Genomic DNA, 20,470 nt, shown 5'->3' with positions numbered 1-20,470 from the left:
GACGAAAATTCCAAATTTGAGACTTTAGCACTTCATCTTTAATAAGATTGTCATAAATTTGAAGAACAGATCCTTTTTTTGTCAAAGACACTAAACTCCACTCCAGCTTGGAAAAGTTAAATTTATGAGGCTTCTCTGATCACGCCTTTCTACTCAGATGGTAATTTGCTATTCTCTAAAAACAAATATGAGCCCCCGGATGCTTTACAGCTCTTTCTAGTATGAAATATCACAATTTCATGATTAAGAATGTAAACCGTGGTAATGATGCCATTTGTTCTTGATATCAGTCATCAGACCACCGAGTAAAATCCACAACATTATCTTGTAAATACTCTGTTCCTGTGGTCGAAAATGAACATGTTTCTTCATCAAATTTTACATCTAGGGAAGAAACACCGTTTCCATTAATTAGTTGCAAATGTTGGAAAGAAATCACAGAATTAAGATGATTCATTCTAAATTGATTGTATACCATAACTAGAATAGGATCTCCTATGATTTAGTTTTCCATATGTAAAATATCTCATGGCTATAAAGGGTGTAACCCTAGCACATATTGTAATCAAGCAATAATAATACATCTTTTCCGATCCCTATTTATTTCTTCATGGCATCAAGAGCAGGAAGAATTCTAGCTCAGAGAATTCTCATCATAGCCGTGTAATACCCAATTCTCGGCCTTTACCTTAAACCAGAAACATAACCCAAACTTTCACCTACAAAATGTCAGACTCTGAAGAGGAGAAACCAGCAGTAGAATCCTCAAAATTGAGGACAAACAAGAACGTTACCGTAGCGTTCAAATTAAACGGGAGAACTACCCGTTATGGTCGCGCTTGATGAAAGTTGCGATAGGAAGCAGGAGGGGATATTCACATATCCAAGACGACCTGCCGGAACCAAGCAGCAAAGGATATCGGGATTGGGAAGAAACCGATCTGGTAGTCTTCTCTTGGATCGTCGATAACATCGAAAATGATATTATCGCCGATTTCGCTCACCACCAAACATCCAAAGCTTTGTGGGATAATCTTGCAATCACGTTCGAAAGCAAGGCGGATCCATATATGATTTACGACCTGGAAGATAAAATAATCTATTTGAGACAGGGAAGTCTTGATCTTGAGACGTATTACCGTCGAATCCACGGATTGTGGGTGAACATTGATCGAACTCAAAAGCAACCCGTAACGTGTTGTGATAAGGGGATCGGGCAGTATCGGCAGCACGAGTGAGAAGCGACTCATCAAGTTTCTCACTGGATTGAATCAAGAGTACGACCACATCCGTCGGGAGATCCTTAAGCAACAGCCATACCCCTCAGTCGAAGAAGCCTATGGGTGGGTGAAGAAGGAGGCGGCTCGACAGAAGATTATGCCACCGGCATCCGCTCCACCCACCGGAGACTCCACTGGTGTGGGAAGCGCTGATGCATCATCGGGGGAAATAGGCTATGGATACGGAGCACAGAGGGATCGACCGAACAACCGTGGAGGCCAGCAACGACCGCCACCTGCCGGAGCCACACACCAGACCACCGGATGAAGGCCGGACAAAAGTAAATTGTGGTGCTCCCACTGTGGGAAGAACAAGCATACTAGGGAGACCTGCTTTTTCCGGGTGGGATAGCCGGAGTGGTGGGATGAGAAACAGAAGGCGCGAGCCCAAGGCAAGCTCGCCGCCGTCGGAATCGTCGATGTCGGCCAGCGACGGGAAACCCCAAATCAAAACAGAGAAGGGGTGAATGGAGGAGGAAACCAGCCAAACAACCTTCTCCAGCCAGAAATCGGCGGTGATGGTGGCGGCGGAAGCGGAATCCGGGTCGAAAACTTTGTGGAACGGGCCGGTGCGATGGAAGATCAGAATTGGGGGAGCGGCGCGATGACATGCGGTAAAGGGTTTGATTTTCAATCAAACCCTAAAAACTCCTTTTTATTAAATTGCCAACCCCAGAACTATGCTAAATATCAAAATATACCCCATTGCCTTAAATCTGAATCCCATGATTTATCTTATTGTGATAATTTGCCCAGAAACTTCAAAAATTCCGAAGTGCACCCAAAAGTTGTCCAAATTTACACCCAGAACCGTTTTGCACCTTTGATGAATATTTCCGCTGCATTTAACGTGCAAAATAGTAATAGAATAGATACAAGGGGGTGGATTTTTTATTGTGGGGCTATAGATACTATGACTCCAGAAAGAAGGGATTTTAGTGACTTTAGTGAGGTTACTAAAACTTATATTCGAACTGCGAATGGGAAACTAATTAAAGTAGCAGGGGCTGGAACTATAGAAATTTCTCCAAGTCTTCGTTTATCAAATTGTTTATTTGTGCCAAGCTTATCTCAAAGATTAATGTCAGTAAGCCATGTCACAAGAGAGCTTAATTGCACACTTCTGATGCACCCGAATTGTTGTATTTTACAGGATATTCGGACGAGGAAGATCGTTGGGCGTGGCACTGAGAGACAAGGACTCTACTACGTGGACGGGGTAGCTCAACATGGCAGTGCAATGCTGGCTCACGGATCCACGAGAGAAGAGGTTTGGCTGTGGCACAGAAGACTAGGACACCCTTCCCATGGTTATTTTCAGCTTTTGTTTCCAAATTTTATAATTCCTAAAGACTTTTCCTGTGAGACATGTGTTTTGGCCAAGAGCCACAGACAATCTTTCAAACCTTTGAATACTCGTATGAAATTTATGTTTGAGCTTGTGCATGCTGATGTTTGGGGCCCTGCACCTGTTATTGGGGGAAAGGGTTTTAGATATTTTGTTACATTTATTGATGATTGCACTAGGATGACTTAGATTTATTTCTTGAAACACAAATCTGAAGTGGTCAAAAAATTTATCCTTTTCTTTCATATGGTCCAAACCCAGTTCCAAACCACCATAAGAATCCTACGTTCTGATAATGGGAGGGAATTCGTTAATAGTGACATGTCTGAATTTTTTAAAACAAAGGGCCTTGTTCATCAATGATGAAGTGCCTATACACCTGAGCAAAATGGGGTAGCTGAAAGAAAAAATAGAACGATTCTAGAAGTCACTCGTGCTCTATTGCTTGAATCTTAAGTCCCAACCTTTCTTTGGCCCGAAGCCGTGGCAACCTCAATTTACCTCATAAACCGACTCCCCACCAAAATCCTCAACAAAAAAACCCCTCTTGATATCCTCTCTCAACAAGCCAAAATACCTGAAGCCCTTAGTATGCCACCTAAAGTCTTTGGTTGCACTGTCTATGCCCATAGTCTCAAACATGAAAGAACCAAATTTTCACCTTGTGCTACCAAATGTGTTTTTGTGGGATACGGGGTAAACCAAAAAGGTTACCGATGCTTTGACCCGAATACTAAAAAAATCATCACCACTATAAACTGCAATTTCCTGGAAACCGAGTTCTTTTACCCACACCACCTTAGCAGTCAGGGGGAGCAAAATCCTGAAACTAATCATGGGGACTGTCTAAGTTGGTTTGTGTCACCTCCAAGCCCTTTAATTGAGGAACCAATAGAGACCATTGCGGTCATTGTCGCCGAGCACGCCTCTCCACCAGAGTCTACTCAACCACCTCCCGATCAACCTCAACCGGTATCCCAGGTATGCCCCGTACCGATTTCTGAAGAACATGTTGTAGTTGATACTAACACTGCAGAAGAAGAAGACAACACTGTCGATAGTGACACTGGGAAGTATGCTCTCCCATATCGGAGTACTAGGGGTATTCCTCCAAAACGGTATTCTCCTGAGAAAATTGGAGCAAAGAGCAGATATGGAGTTGCAAATTTTGTACAAGGGAATTTGAGTAAAATGGCACGTGCATTTGAAGCGGCACTCTATGAGGAAGAAGAGATTCCACAGACTGCTGAGGAAGCAATGAAGCACAAACACTGGAGAGAGGCAATGTTTACAGAGATGAAAGCATTGATGAAGAACAATACTTGGGTGAAGGGGAAGCTGCCAGGAGGGGTCAAAGCCGTAGGATGTAGATGGATGTTCACTATCAAACGGAGACCAGATGGCTCTGTTGAGAGATATAAGGCACGACTTGTCGCAAAGGGATACACTCAGACTTACGGGGTTGACTATGCAGAGACCTTTTCCCCAGTAGCAAAAATCAACACGGTGAGAGTCTTGTTCTCAGTCGCCGCAAACAAGGATTGGCCACTCCACCAGTTCGACGTGACCAATGCCTTTTTACATGGAGAACTACCTAAGCCCATTTATATGGCTCCCCCACCTGGTTTTTTAGATGAGTTTCAACCCGGAGAGGTGTGCAAACTCCAGAAGACGTTGTATGGACTAAAGCAGTCCCAGGGCTTGGTTCAGCCGATTCACTGAAGTGATGAAGAAGTATGACTACAGACAGAGCAACTCAGATCACACATTGTTCCTCAAGAAAAAGAATGGGAAAATCACATGCCTGATTTTCTATGTCGACGATATGATCATCACAGGGGATGATGAAGAAGAAATTGGCGAATTGAGAAAGAACTTGTTCAAAGAATTTGAAATGAAGGACCTAGGTCTTCTCAAATATTTTTTGGGAATTGAGGCTTTTAGATCAGATAGAGGGATCTTCATCAATCAGAGGAAGTATATCCTGGATCTTCTAGCAGAAGTGGGCATGATAGACTGCAAGCCAGCAGATACTCCAATGATACAAAATCATGGGCTACAGATAGTCGAAGGGGCGAAGCTCACAGACAGGGGGAGATATCAAAGACTGGTGGGCAAGCTCATCTATCTTTCTCATACTAGACCCGACATTGCATATGCTGTGGGAATAGTGAGTCAGTTTATGCACTCACCACAGGAGGATCATTGGGAAGCCGTATTACATATTGTATGGTATTTGAGGGGCACTGCGGAGCATGGGGTATTGTTTGAGAAACATGAGCACTTGGAGATTAATGGTTTTACCGATGCAGACTGGGCAGGAAACCCAAATGACCGAAAATCCACGGCAGGGTACTTCACAATGGTAGGGGGAAATCTTGTTACTTGGAGGAGCAAGAAGCAGAAGGTGGTGGCACTTTCAAGTGCTGAAGCAGAGTTCCGTGGAATCAAAAGTGGCCTCACTGAAATATTGTGGTTGAAGAGGCTTATGACAGAACTTGATCTTTATGTATCGAAACCGTGCATACTGTTCTGTGATAACAAAGCTGCGATCAGTATCTCTGAAAACCCGATCTAGCACGATAGAACTAAACATGTGGAAGTCAACAGACACTTTATCAAGGAGAAACTTGAAGCCAAGATTGTTCAATTCCCATATATGAAGTCGGAGGATCAACTGGCAGATATTCTAACCAAAGCCGTGAATGCGAAGTCTTATAGAGAAGTACTAAGCAAGTTAAGTATCGGGAATCCGTTACTTAACTTGAGGGGGAGTGTTGGAAAAAAAATCACATAATTAAGATGATTGATTCTAAATTGATTGTATACCATAACTAGAATAAGATCTCCTATGATTTAGTTTTCCATATGTAAAATATCTCATGGCTATAAAGGGTGTAACCCTAGCGCATATTGTAATCAAGCAATAATGGAGTACATCTTTTCTGATCTCTAATTATATCTGCAGCAAACACCACTTTTGGAGACGCAAGTTAAGCCATGATATGAGCTTTCAGACTCAATCACTCACTAAACACCACTGCCTGTCTGGCTCCATATGCAAACTTTGTTTTCTTTGTTAAATAAAGATCCAACCATATTAATAATTAAAGTAAAAGAAAAAATTATAGTAAAATAATCTAATAAAATAAAATAAAATGACTAATATAAGAATATAATGAGATAGTAAAAATTTGTACACGGATGGATGTAATGATAAAAGAAATACTCATATTAGTATTTTAACATAAATCACGTTAAGCATATATGAATATATAGATGGTAGTAGTTGGTTTTATTTTTCTGATTTCAGGTATCAAATGTAAAATACCATCCACTAATAATAATATTAACTACCGAAAAGGTGGAGGGTTAATCCATTTAAAAATCTGTCCAGAAAAAATAATTTCCTACCACTCCTCAAAATTTACGAAATCCCACTGATTTAGGTAGCGGCTGATTCTACACATTTTATCTCAAATCCCATTGCACTTTGCCGTTCCAAGGTACTCCTACTACTCTCAGTTCAATTGTTTTTGTGTTTAACCCTAAATTAAAGAAGACTAATCAGGGTTTACACATTCCGGTGCTTGTTATCCTATCTGAACCGATCATCGGCCCCTCCTTCGTGTTTATCGAATTGAATAAGAAATTATTCTTCTCTGAGTTTTTTGCGTCTTCGGAATTTTATGTTCTATGATGTTACTGCTTTCTTCATGCTTAATTTAATCTCTGGTTTAAGAAGAGAAATATGTCAGTCTCTTGTTGCTTTGAAAATAGTACGGTACTCCATGATTTGTATGTGTGTCAGTGTGTAAAGTGTAAACAAACTGTCTTTCTGGTGATTTTGGTGTGTCACAGCAGTAGATTCTGATTAGTGAAAGGTTAATCGAGTTTAGTCTTGTATTAATAAGGTTTTATTAGCATGAGGTTTGATCGCTCTTATTCATTGAAACTCCTGTATCAAGATCAGGGAAGGGGCTTGTTGTGGAGAATAGTGTCTTCTTAGCTGTAAATAAGCTACCACTAGATTTTGGCATATGCATATGACATGGTTATGGATGTTGAGGGGTTGCTTCACCTGTGCTGTTGTAAATAAGAATAGCTTTAGTTTAGTTGAGTTCGTACGAAGCGTCATGTCGTTTAGAATGTGTAGGTATAGTTCTTGGACACAATTGGCGCACGACACTAAGCATGTGAGCTTGAACAAACTTACAGATTTTGAATATTCACATTTATGATTCTTGTATCATGCTGTCGGTTGTCCATGGGTGTTCGTTTGTTTTGAAGATCTCGCTTATTCTCTAAAATGCTTCTTTTTCTTCTACTTAGGTAACTGGAAGCCGAATTCCAAGCTTTGTCTGTAAGATTCATTTGTGAACCTCATCATGTCATTGTTTACCCAGTCTCCATCCAGTAATCCAGTACATTCTGTTTCCCAATTGCATCATAGAACCCCTAAATTATATAAATCTCAGAGTCTGTTTGGCAGATGTAACTTGCCATATGTTAGCAGCGGTCTTCGGATCATTTGTTGTGCTAACACATCTCGATGGGAACCACCTCCAGTAACATATGTTCCGGAGAAAGAAGGTCCACTGCTCAAAGAGACTAGCAATATCTTTGAAACCATCACTTCTTCTAGTGAGGCAGCTGAAGCTTCAATAACTAAGACGGAGCATCAACATGTGGATGCAAATAAGCAGCCTGTTATGCAGTTCCACTACCTTAGGCAGCCTCTATGGCTTCTTGGCCCCTTGCTTCTCTTGGTGACCGGCGTTGTGCCCACCTTGTGGCTGCCAATATCATCTATTTTCCTTGGCCCCAACATAGCCAGCCTTCTATCCCTTACCGGACTGGACTGCATTTTCAATCTTGGCGCGACCCTGTTTCTCCTTATGGCAGACTCCACCGCTCGTCCAAACAAGGAGAGTGAAGGTTGCAGCAGCAAGCCTCCTTCAAGTTACAGTTTCTGGAACATCATTGCAAATGTAGCTGGATTCATCATTCCCTCGGTGATGTTCATTGCTTCCCAGAAAGGATTGCTTCAGCCTCAGCTGCCTTTGATCTCATGGGGAGTGCTCTTAGGCCCTTACTTCCTGCTTCTGTTGGTGCAACTGCTGACGGAGATGCTGACTTGGCACTGGCAGTCACCGGTGTGGTTGGTGACACCGGTTGTTTATGAGTCGTATCGACTGTTGCAGCTGATGAGAGGGCTGAAGCTGGGGGCAGAGGTCGGGGCACCATCGTGGACGGTGCACACGCTTAGGGGATTGGTGTGCTGTTGGGTGCTGGTTCTTGGGGTGCAACTCATGAGGGTTGCTTGGTATGCTGGTTTTACTGCTCGTGCTTATCAACAACAGTCTGCTGAGGTTGGATCATGAACTGGTATTTATGTGGCAGAAACCACATTGTATAATAGTCCCTTAGTTGTTTCATCAATTATGTATTAGGTTCAATATTGCAAACCAAACTCATATCATGACTAATAAATTAATAATAGGCTGTCATCTTAGAAATCCAAGGGAGCCCCCATGTATCATGTATATTGTATATTCATGTTCATATTAACTAGCCACTAATTGCCACCTCTAAAGTGAAGTCAAAAAAGCGGCCCATAAATCTTGTCTCGACTATCAAGAGTTATCATTATCATAAAGAGAAATAGGGAAAAGTTTTGATGATAGCATACCCATCTGTCACGTTATTAGTCCAAATACGTAACCACTATAATTCCCTTGGCAAGTGCTAGAAGAAGTCGCCCACCCAAATTAAAAAATAAAAATAAACATTGTACTATCTATTTTCTGATATGCACCATTACACCTTATAGACTATAGTTATAGTAATCATATGCAAAATGTTTCTTACAAGAATAATAATTATTAATTGATTAATACTTTTAATGTTTCTTAGTAAATAAGTTTAACTAATGTGGAGTATATCACAATTAAGAATAAATTTTAGGGTATATGTCAAATTGTTAAACTAATATATCTATATTTTTTGAATAGTTCACGAACTTAATTTAATTGTGATTGAACTTTGCCATTTGAGTTAGAATGAACTTTTCTCAAATATATTGAGTTTAAATAAGTCGCAAATAAATACTACTCCATATTCTACTCCAGGCAGGTCATTTATTCAGTCTGTGGGGTCAACTGGAACCAAAATAAATTTAAAAAAAGCACAAAATGGGTTGGTTTTGGCTGGACTCATCAACACCCTTAAATTAATGCTCTATTATTATAAATTTATAATTATCATCCTAAGGTCCGCAACAACTTACATTTAAAAGAAATTGAATCAAATCATAGTCAATTTGTGTAAATAAGTCTCCATTTAAAAAAAAAATCCAAATATTCTTCACATAGGCATCAAGTAGAAAGGTCAAGTCAATTCGTGTAAATGAGTTTCTTTTTTTCCAAATTATTTCATTAAAAAAATATTCTTCGCCGGGTGCCTTTAATTATTCCTACTGACCCATTCCTTTTTTGTTTTTCAAAAAGGGGTTCATCATATAACATCTAAATGTAAAATTTTAAATATCTATCAGTATGTCTATAAGGCCATAATTACAGTACTTTGATCGCACGTAAAATTAGAAGAAAAAAAAATAAATTAGAAACTGAAATACTAGTAACAATGGTATAATTAGAGCATCCTCGTATGTGCTCTTAACTAAGAGCATGGAGGTGGGCCCGGACCCACTTTTATTCCTTGTCCTTAGCTAAAAGCACAATACCCACATCCGTGCTCTTAGCTAAGGACAAGCTCAAGGATCTCACTATTCTATTATTCAATTTAAATCTTTCAATTATTAAAAACATTTCTACATTATAAAAAATACATTAAAAAATAAAAATTACATAATTAAAATCCTAAAAAATAAAAATTACATAATTAAAATCCTAAAAAATAAAAATTATATAATTAAAATCCTAAAAAATAAAAATACATAATTAAAATCCTAGAAAATAAAAAAATACATAATTAAAATCCTACAAATTAAAAATTCCTATAATTAAAGCGTTATGGGGATTTTTTTGTGTTGAAGTGGGAGTATTTATAGATGAAAATGTGAATTTTGGGGGAAAAAATTGAAAAATAAATTAAAAGTGGGTAGAAAACGAATATAATTTTTTGGAAAGTGGGAAAATATTTTTTTTATTTAAAAATTTTTTTTTAAATAAATTTCGAATTAAAAAGTAAATAAAAATAAAAATCAAATTTGCCAACGGCTATGCCGTTGGCCAATAAGAATACGCCACGTAGGGCTGCTCAGCGGCACGGACATGCTCTTAGCTAAGAGCAGCGCCGTGCCGCTGGCATGGACGGACGAGCTGCCGCGGCGAACGGACGACGCCTGCTCAACGGCACAGACAGACGGACGGCGGTAAGAGCACCGCTGCGGAATTTTACGTGAAGGAATCAGCCAATCGTGTAGAAGTACATTTCACGGTTCATGATAATTACTTGATTATGCCCTATAATTATGTATGAAATTGTATATATTTGTCTCTCTGTAAACAATACTATAATATTTTATTTAATTTTCTTGCTTTTATCTTTTGTAACTTAATTATATGTGTTTAATTCCTTTCTTGTCTACTTTTAGAAAAGCTGTTATAGAGTATTTTAAAATATAAAAGGAGATACTGCTGGAATATACATGAAAAAGATTAATTTACAACCTTGTGATAATACTAGCTATACCAACCAATGCAATAAAGAGAATAAAAAACACAGAACAAAGAAAAGCATAAAAGGGAAAGAATATCCGCAATAAAATAACATTAATATATATTTATTTCACTGTCTTGTTGATTAGTGATTGCAACGTAACTTTAAATTAGGTTCATATGTTTTTTTTTTATGTTGCTATTGTTCTATTCTTTGTTTCATCAACTTAAATAAAAACTTATACAATATCCACTGAAAATAGGGTGCTATATATGTAAGCATCAATCAGATATTTTTTCTTTTCCGATTTCTGGCTGGGGAGGTAATTAGGAATCAAAACTCCAACAAGAATCAAGAAATTTAGTTATTCTACTAATATCAAATTGGAATATGAAATTTAAGAGATAGCTGGATCAATTTTGATTGTTATGGTAAACCGTAAACCGAATAAACATTACTAATAAATAAATACTCCACAAAATAAAAGTGAAGACTCACAATTAATTTACACAAGATTTTAACTTAAAAGGTATCCTTTATTGCTACATTACTACCTAACACTAATATGTCGTAATTAAATTATTAGTACTAAAAAGAAAGGGGGTTGGTTAAGAGAATCTGATAAATCTCACATTGCTCCTTCAACTACTCGATTTCCAGTATTCACCCCTTATGTTTATAGAAGTGTACCATTCCCCCCCCCCCCCCCACCACACACCAACCAACTATGAATAATACGAGGGGAAAAAGTTGAATAAAAATTTTAGTAATATAAAATAAAATTTTCTTTTGAGCTCATTATGAAATACAAAAGTTACATGTTTATTTATAGTCGTAACAAATCAGACAATTACTACGACAAATGAAACTTCGTACAGTAGGATATTAAATTTTTATTGAATTTGGAAAAATTGAAGAATAAATTGTTCTCGTTCATCACTCACTTTTGTAAGCTAACTTTGAAGAAAATTATTCTCTTAAAATTTTGCTTAAGCATATAATCTGATTTTTAGACAATATAAAACCTGAATTAAAAAATAAATCAACATAACTGTTTCTCTCTTTATCTGCTATTAAAAGACTTATTTTTTTACCAATCAAGTTTTAAGATACACAAATGTATATGGTAAAAAGAATTGATGAAAATGTGAGTAATACGAGCTAGTGAAATGTACTCCTATTATTTTTGTATAATAACGTGTATATTAATGAATGAAAAGCATAATGGTAGTATGTTTTTTTGCATAACTCTATAGTGATGCAATATATATAAACTTATGGGGGGAAAGTGGAATTAAGAGACAGCTGCACTTTCAACGTTACGTAATTTATTTCTCTTTTTGAAACAAAAGAGAAGAAAGGCAGCACAAAAAATTCCTAAAATTCGAAAACCCCAGCCAGATCTCTCTCCTCCCATACCTCTCTTAATTAATATCGCCTTTCGCCGGTGATCGATTCAATCTCCGCCGCCGCCTTCAGCCGGAATCTATAACACAATCATTTCTCCGGCGGAAACCAGCGATCGGCAAAGAGATGAGTAACACCGAGCTCCTTCAAATTGAGCCTCTCGAACTTCAATTCCCATGTAAGTCAGATGCCTCTTGTGTTTCCGTTTCGAATTCAGGTCTGCCTTAGTGTGCTGGAAGGTTTTTGGTTCAATTTAGTTCAAGAAGAATCCGTGGTTTAGGGGAACTGTGACGAGGCTGATTTAATTTTATTCTTTTAGATCCGCACTTCGGATTTTTATGTTCTTGGGTTAATATCTTTTGCATTTTTGTTGTGATAGTTGAATTGAAGAAGCAGATCTCATGTTCGATGCAGCTGACGAACAAGTCTGAGAATCATGTTGCATTCAAGGTAGCTGTTTTGTGTCATTAATAGACTTTATTTGGATTAGTATTAGGATTTCGTGATGTTTTCATTTTGTGAACTTGAAGAGAACACTAGTAAGAAATGTTAATATGGATCCCAATGTATCTGAATTATCTACCTTTTGGTTTTCTGCTTCTGTATTCAGGTGAAAACGACGAATCCGAAGAAGTACTGTGTGAGGCCAAACACTGGAGTTGTGATGCCACACTCTAGTTGTGATGTTACAGGTCTACCCTTCCATCCACCTCTCTTTCTCTAAATGTTTGTGCATGCGCTCATTCATCATTAGATTTACATTTCAACCAAGGGTTATGCAAATTAAGTTAATTTTAGATGGAAGAAATTTTCAAGAGGATATTTTGTTATTGCGTCCTTACATAACAGTGTCTCTGGAATCCTTTGGTCATTCATTCAGTTACCATGCAAGCTCAAAAAGAGGCTCCACCGGATATGCAATGCAGGGATAAGTTTCTCCTCCAGAGTGTAGTGGTGAACCCTGGGTTATCTTCAAAGGATATTACTCCAGAAATGGTAATTTTATGATTCTTGATGCAGCATATAGTATATGTTACTATTAAACAAAGATTGTTAGAGCTGTGAATGTTTTGTCAAAGATGCTAAACAAATGCACCTGATCTGTATTTAGTTCAACAAAGACTCGGGGAACCAAGTAGATGAATGCAAATTGAGAGTAGCCTATGTTCCACCCCCTCGACCACCTTCACCTGTTCGAGAGGGGTCAGAGGAAGGCTCCCCACCTAGAGCATCAGTGTCAGAGGACGGGACTGTAAATCAAGCTTCTGATTCGAACATGGTAAGCATTGTATGCTGTAGCATATGTTTTTCTAGCAAGAAGATATTTCAGATTAAACAAAGAAGCAATAATCTTTCATTCTCTCTATGACTTTGCAGATGTCAAAAGGATTCCCTGAAACAAATGAAATCACATCAGAGGTTATATTATTCATTTTCTGTTTCTCCTAATGTCTTGTCACTAGTTATCAAATAGTAGTAGTAGTTATTTAAAAGCTAGATTCCTGGTTGTTGTCTAGCTAGATATAGACCCCTTTTATGACATTATAATTTACCTGTCATCTACCTGTTTTAGAAATTCATGAGTTTGCTGGATTTCATTTAGATGATATCTTCGCCCTGACACTAGCAAAGCCGTAAAGGTCATTTAGATATTCTGTTTGCTGATCGTTGACTTTGGCATGTTTGTAGGTGAAGGCTCTCATCTCAAAGCTGACTGAAGAGAAACAATCTATCATTCAGCAAAATAGCAGGCTTCAGCAAGAACTGGTAACCTTTTCATGTCTGATTTCCGAGACTTTTTTTAAGGTCAATGACGAAATATTAAGAAACATGTTTAAATTGATCAACAATGGTAATTTGGTTGTGTGCTAGGTTACCGTGCTCCAATTGGTTTCTGCCATGAATCTTAAAGTTTTAAATGAAAGTGACCTTCATTTTGCAATCCAATGAGTTTGATTTGGAAAACCTGAATTTAGAACCAGCAATCTACTGATGCAGAATGAATGCTAAGCACTATTTACTGACCAATATCATCAAGAAGTCTACCATTAAACTAATCAAATTAACAGATATCTATCTGATCCTGAAATTCACTGAATGCATGCAAACTCGACTCTGACTTCTTAAATAAGACATTGACTTTTTCTCTTGACTTCACATGGGCTACTGAAATTCTACCTAGAATAATTTTAGTTATTCATTTTGTTATGGCATGCAGGAACTCCTAAGGCGTCAAGGTCACAGAAGCACCAGTGGTGTCCCCGTCATGTATGCCATCATCTTTGGCTTGATTGGGATCCTGTTGGGGTATCTTTTCAAGAGAACGTAGTCACCCAATGTGTTTGTGTTGCCACATTCAGATATCCGAATCAGTTGCACGCATGTTCATTTTAGGACATTGAAGGAGAATGAATGTCACTTAAGAGCTTAATATTTTTTGGATAGTGGTTTGCTTGACTGTAGAAACATGGGTTTGGCTGGTTTCTATAACTGTTCAAAGTGCATTTGCTGTGTTTAGCCTTTTTTTTCAAGGATACATATATACTTTTACATAATGACGACTCGTCTCAAGCTAGCAGATCTGGCAATCCACTCTCTAGAACCTGATTACTTGTACAACACTTTGCTTTTGGACAAATATAAATATTATGACAAATTGAACACCACTTGTAAATATAGAAGGGCCTTGAGGATAGAGAATCAATTACATAGTATATGATTGATTAGCCTGAACATGGATTTCCATAGGAATAGTAGGTCCTGTATTCAACCTAAAAACTTTGCCATTCAACCTAAAAACACGAGATGGAAATAAAGTCACGTATCAAAACACTGAATTTACAAAAAAAGAAAAAAGCTCTGCAAAGATGATGGATGATAGGAGAGTGGGATTAGCTAACCAGTTACATCCTTTTCAGAAGCTTTCAACATGTTGCATCTAACCACAATCTTTCGGAAATCGTCAAAACTAATCTGAAACGGCCCGCAGGATGAAAGTAATTACTTAATCTCATCTGTAGGCTGTAGCTTTAGTGTACATAGCTAATACCATTACCAACTAGATTACACACAATCCTTGAGAAAGCAGAAAGATGTACTGACCTTTCCATCTCCATCACTATCAAAGCAATATATCATATCAGCTATCTCCCTTTCAGACCATGTAAAATCATGGGTGGCTGCTAGTCGCTGTACGTCTCTGAGGAAGAAGCTCCCTCTCCCAGATTCTGCTAACATTTCGTGTAATCATTTGTAAGCAATTGTGAAGGAACCGAGAAGATGGTAAAAATGCCCACATTGATTATTTTTCAAAATGCAAATCACTAGTTGATTTGTAAAGGATGATGTCTCTGCGTATCAATTGTAAGATTCTATAAATTTATAGCTCCTACCATAGAGATGCTTTGATTGAGTTTTAATATAATCTGTACTATAGAAATAATCTGAATAATCAAAGAACAAAGTTTTCATTACCATCGAACTGAAAGAAGTGTATAAGCATTTCATCTTCATTCATATTGACTCGGCTAGTTATCTGCTGACCGAAGATGACATGTATAAGAAAATGAGAATCGATGAAATATAATGAGAACTGATATTCTTATTAAAATCACCAGAATGAATAATACTAACCGGTTTTCTTCCCTTCTTTCGTGAACGGTCCTGAATAGACGGATTTTCTTTTCTTTTGTCATTTTCGGAAGGTACAGAGTTCAGAACATGAGCTCCAGAAGTTTCAGTATCTTGTAAAGATAGAGCAATTGCCTGTAACACAGCATATATGTTGAGAATGCCCACTACGGTTAAAAATCAGAAACCTTGAACATCTTATAAGCTTAGCACCTTATAACCAACAGAAATTGAAGAATGCGGGCTATATATATAAGGGAGAGAATCTTACTTGCATCAAGGCATCATCATCATCCACAAAATCTGTGTCAAGATTATTGGGGCCTCGCTTCTTAGGTGTAGTACTATTTTTCTTCATCTGTATCAAGTTCAAGATAAGCCGCAAGGAAATGTACAAATCACACTCAACAGGCATTCTCAGTCATGATGCCAGAACACTATTAGAAGAACAGTACATACGTAAAAAGGTGGACAAATACATAATGCGTATTGCAATGGCATACACAACTTATTAGCTATTCAATACTACGATCTAATATAAATTAGATGTCCTATCACAAATTACAATCCACAATGCATCACATATGATTATGAAGTACATCATCTTTAATATTTGGCATTTACATACCAATTAACAAAATCTGTACTTATTGGTCTTCTAAACACAATAAATCTGGACAAGGTACAACAATTTTACTTTAGTTCTTGTTCAGTGATGTAGCGCCTAGCGGGTACACCAACTTTTCTAGACAAACATGACAAGTCGAATCTCACTGCTAACCATAGAGATTAAACCCCCAGAGACAACGAGAGCAAGATCTTGGATTCTGGTTTTAAGGCGGGCAAACATACAAATTCACTATTACTGTAGATTTTGAATTTTTATTCAGCATGAATCTAAGCTTAAACGTTCTAAATAGTTTTTATATCAATGCGCACACACAATGCATAAATGTAAGAAATACTTACATCTATATTTACTGATGCAGTGTATGATTGTTTTATAGAAGTTCATATACATGCCCTCCTTGGTTCTGACAATGTCTCCAACTGCTAAGTAATCAAAAGGTAACCTAATCCTAACCAGCCCTGATCTGCTCTCTCCATTCGCACCCAACCAAATCAATCCACCCCGACGACTTCAAAAAAGGATATCCTTCTACATGTAAAACGTAAATGATAAAGCACATGAAGAATCACTGCGATACAATAAAAATGACCAAAAGGTTCCCTCACCCTAACGGCCTAAACTAGCTATGAATAAGACAACTAGGGTACATTTTTTCAAGTTCCTCTTGCCTCATTCATGCCTAATTTCAAGCAGAGCATATCAAGAAGTCTCACAATAAACTCGTTAGATAAGGAAGAACTCAGCTTTATGACTGCATTTCAGCACTACACAGCACATTATCCCTCTTAACCAGCATGATACATTATGTTATCATAAAAAAGTGCTACTAACTAACAATAAATCAACACTATATGGGAATAGAAAAGCCACAGAGATTAAAAAAAAACAAAATAACGAAGCATAAGTCAATATGAGATCAATCTACTAAAATACTTATTATAATTACCTTTGTCTTGTTCGAGGGTGAAAACTCGTTATCATCATCATCATCTTCTGAACAGCTGATTTCCTCATCTTCTTGCGTTGGATTATACTCCTCGTCTTCATCCACAATTTTGTTATTGGCCTTTTTATCGTTACTCTTCTTCTGGGTTTTTGGAGCAGATCCCATGAGATTAATTGCCATTTTGCGCAGTCCCAGAGCCTCCATTCTTCTATTATTGGCTTCGATTCTCTGCAATCTCTGCTTCTCATACTCAGATACTTTCTCCTGATCTAAAGGTGTGTCTTTCTCGTTTGCAGTTCCATTATCGGTTTCCTCCTCCGACGACAAAGCTTTATCTTCGGATTCCGATTCTGATAATTCCAATTTAGGCATTTTCCCTGTATTAGGGTTCTTTGTTGGATTTAGACTTTAGGGTTTCATTTCAGGAACGCGGGAGTTTTGTAGGAGTACAATTTATTTTAAGGCAAACAAAGTTGAGATAATAATAAAGACTAGTTAAATAATATAATATAAATAAAGTCATTACCCTTGGACACTTTGAAATTGCAGGTAAATGAAAATGTTGGAATCATCGGTCACTGAAAATGTTGGCGGTGGTGACCTTGAGGTCATAGATTTAAATCCTACTATCGGGAAGACTTTCGGCTTTAAATTGCAAACTTGGTCAAGTAGAATTAAACAAATTCCGCTAAAGGCGTGTTTGATACACCTGTGGTCAAAAAAAAAAAAAAATGCTTTAAAGTTGCGTCGTTTCTCTGAGAAACAAAAATTAGAATTTAACATTCCAGTCACGTTAAACCAAGAATATAGATGGTTGAAATAATAAAAAATTAATTGAAAATTTAAACATACATTTGAAAGTCTCAATTTGGGCACTAATTGGCTGAGGCATCACTTTCCCTTTCCCCTGCTAGCCGGACATAAGTCATTAATTAATTCTCGCTAGATTGTAGTAGTAGCATTCTTATATCTGTCTTGTTTATGGAACTAAAGATATGGCTGCTCAGCCCTTGGGGTTGACAATGAAGGATAGCATTCGAAGTTGGGAAGTTGGATCGAGATGATACATTGGGGAGACGAGATGGTGTGATTGTGTTGCAGTTTTAGCAGTTGGAAGAGTTAGAAGACAAGACCTTCATTAGTATTCACTCTAATAGATCTATGATATTTTTAGTTGGATCTGCTGTTTGGATCCATTGTAGACTTATGGTTAATTTGGGAGTAATGTGGTGATAATTAAGAGTCGTTGGAAATGTAAATCAAAATTTTAGGATAAAAATATTTCATAGATAAGCCATGTGACACAGTATCATTGGTCGACGGGTGAGAGCGGTGTTCATGCTAATGCCCATGTACCGATATACTTTGCCTATGCAACACAGTTGCCGATGCTTTTAAGCTTCTCCCCCTTCCACGTGTGGAATGTGCCCTTCATATTATTTAATCAAACAAAGAAAAATACTACCATTTTGATTTTGATTGTGGGTTGCTATTGTCAATTTTGTCGTTATACATAGATGATCATCGATATATCAACGACTTCAGTTCTATTCATATTACAATTTTTTTACTTTATAAACCCTCATTTCATATAAGTCCAACATTACTAATACTTGCAATTATTCTTCAATTGACTAACAAAATAATGGATACTCCTCTACATGATGGTACTATTAGTTAAAAACATGTGAAAATGAAGAAACATTATGCAGAAGCAGGGGAAAGAAATGTTCCTGGACCACCATAACAAACTACCAATATCAGACGCAGCCTTACTGTTAATATATCCACGTGTCCACTTCATTTTAGTCTTTTAGTAGTAGATGAGTTTAATGTAAATAGTAATTTTAGCGCACACTTTTTATATGATGCGAGTTCTGATATTATGTTTGTGATACTTGTATTAATCTGATGATTGGTTTTTCACAATGTGAATTTTAATTTGCTCAACAACTCATCTAAAAACACTAGAGGATTTTCATTCAATCGATACATATAGCTAATAAGCTAACAAATTAATATTTGCACTTGGTCATTAATCTCATTTGTTTCAAGTATAATGAATGAATTTCGTACGGTTATAACGAATAATTAACATTAAATATAAGGCAATAGAAATAACAAATAAAACACACACAAAATAAATGTACTTTGGTCTTTGGGAGTGTGCTTCCTAGCTAGATTAGCTTTATTAACTCTTCAAATACACTGAAATCAGTTTACCCTTACACAACTTGAAAGGATGTATACATCAAAAGCATACATACACAACACATTTGACTTGTTTATTTAATTCATCATACATTCCTTGTCTTGTACATGCATACAATCATTTACACTACATTAACATACCAATAAAAATGTACAATTTTTTTTTGTGTTTCGTAGTATAATTATCTAATGTACTAAACACAATCAAGTACTTTAAATTTAACACAAAATCTCACACGTAACAATAAGCTAAATAGTAGATCATGATATATATATATATATATATTCTCACGTTTTATATAAATTGAAAAAAAATGAGAAATTTGTAACATGCATGCAACATGGTGGGGAAGCAAGAACTAGAAATCAGGAAGCACAACACACAAAGACAAGCGAAATAAGGGTGAATTAATTATTCCTCGATGGTAACAAACTCGACAGCCTCTTATTTTCATATTGTTCATGTTTTTTACTTTATGCTTTTGTTTAATATTTAATTTCATTTCGAGGGGACAAAATGGAAAAATCTCTATTTTGGAGTCTTCAGCTGTTCATCATATATAAGCACAAGTATTGTACTCGTTTCTTTGTGATCCCAAAATTAAAAATTTCCATCTTTTTTTAACAGATTAATTGGACCAAATCTCCAACTTTATAGTGTTCCATTTCCCCCATAATTTCCGGCTACCGGAATTGCTGTTTTATAGCGATACAGTACATATATAAATCTGAATCTGATTTGTGTATTGCATCAAAATGTGGATCACTAATATTACTCTACTTGTTCTACTAATCTCACTTCATTCATGCAATGCTAGAGCTATCTCTGTGGCTAACAATCATCCTCTTGCTAAGGAGTTTCTTATAAAGGTAATTCAGTGATGACAATTCTCATACTTCATGATCATTCTCAATTTCTCATATATATGTTGGTGTTAATTTGTGTGTGCAGGGAAATGATGAGAAGCCGATCAATCGTGATTTGGGAGAAAAATCAGTGGGAGTGGGAGAGAGTGTGGAAGATTTTAGGGTTCCTCAAAAGAAAAGAAGAGAAGATGGAGAAGATGTTGCAGGTTTCAACCTTGATTATTTGCCACCCAAGACTCATCCCCCCTCCCATAATTAATTTCTTCTTTTTTTTTTGTATATTGGAGAATGCTATTTTTTACGAAATCAATCCTGATCGATTTTCTTTAGAAATAACAGTTTTTTATGACTTAGTCAATGTTATTAAAATATACTACTCCTATATCATAATCTTTCTTGTATCGATTTTATGTGAAACTTATCAATTATCATTGCTCAAAGAAAGAATATAAATAAATTGTGGTGTG

At 37.0% G+C, this 20,470-nt stretch overlaps 3 protein-coding genes and 1 pseudogene across 7 annotated transcripts; 3 read left to right on the top strand and 1 right to left on the bottom strand.

Annotated features, from left to right (window-relative positions):
• Window positions 1-325: 325 nt before the first annotated feature.
• LOC148933578 (uncharacterized) lies at window positions 326-2,720 on the top strand (annotated as a pseudogene). The gene is made up of 2 exons (XR_016132920.1): window positions 326-1,894; window positions 2,434-2,720. The product of XR_016132920.1 is annotated as an uncharacterized LOC148933578 (transcript).
• A 3,259-nt stretch (window positions 2,721-5,979) lies between these two features.
• LOC125217918 (cytochrome P450 family protein) lies at window positions 5,980-8,152 on the top strand. Its single transcript, XM_048119493.2, has 2 exons — window positions 5,980-6,134; window positions 6,961-8,152. Exon 2 carries the CDS (start codon window positions 7,017-7,019, stop codon window positions 8,010-8,012), a length of 996 nt encoding a protein of 331 aa, XP_047975450.1. The 5' UTR covers window positions 5,980-6,134; window positions 6,961-7,016; the 3' UTR covers window positions 8,013-8,152.
• A 3,510-nt stretch (window positions 8,153-11,662) lies between these two features.
• On the top strand, window positions 11,663-14,222 carry LOC125222353 (vesicle-associated protein 1-1-like). Its single transcript, XM_048124895.2, has 8 exons — window positions 11,663-11,896; window positions 12,098-12,168; window positions 12,329-12,410; window positions 12,599-12,714; window positions 12,830-12,997; window positions 13,096-13,137; window positions 13,408-13,485; window positions 13,937-14,222. The coding sequence occupies exons 1-8, from the start codon at window positions 11,845-11,847 to the stop codon at window positions 14,045-14,047; spliced, it is 720 nt and encodes a 239-aa protein (XP_047980852.1). The 5' UTR covers window positions 11,663-11,844; the 3' UTR covers window positions 14,048-14,222.
• A 142-nt stretch (window positions 14,223-14,364) lies between these two features.
• Window positions 14,365-17,392, bottom strand: LOC125222352 (uncharacterized). Of its 4 annotated transcripts, none has more exons than XM_048124893.2 (7): window positions 16,926-17,391; window positions 15,620-15,706; window positions 15,352-15,483; window positions 15,193-15,256; window positions 14,821-14,945; window positions 14,619-14,691; window positions 14,365-14,510 (listed from the first exon to the last, which is right to left on the bottom strand). In XM_048124893.2, the coding sequence occupies exons 1-7, from the start codon at window positions 17,295-17,297 to the stop codon at window positions 14,506-14,508; spliced, it is 858 nt and encodes a 285-aa protein (XP_047980850.1). In that variant the 5' UTR covers window positions 17,298-17,391; the 3' UTR covers window positions 14,365-14,505. The 4 variants fall into 4 exon arrangements, with proteins under 4 accessions (XP_047980850.1, XP_047980851.1, XP_088918807.1 ...); XM_048124894.2 differs by having other exon boundaries at window positions 15,193-15,253; window positions 16,926-17,389; XM_089062681.1 differs by lacking the exon at window positions 14,365-14,510 and having other exon boundaries at window positions 14,614-14,691; window positions 16,926-17,392.
• Window positions 17,393-20,470: the final 3,078 nt, after the last annotated feature.

This window comes from Salvia hispanica, chromosome 1 (genome assembly GCF_029641045.1).
Source record: "Salvia hispanica isolate PSC_SH4W2 chromosome 1, Shi_PSC_v1, whole genome shotgun sequence".
Classification (NCBI taxonomy): Eukaryota; Viridiplantae; Streptophyta; class Magnoliopsida; order Lamiales; family Lamiaceae; genus Salvia; species Salvia hispanica.
This window is presented reverse-complemented; position numbering and strand designations above follow the sequence as displayed.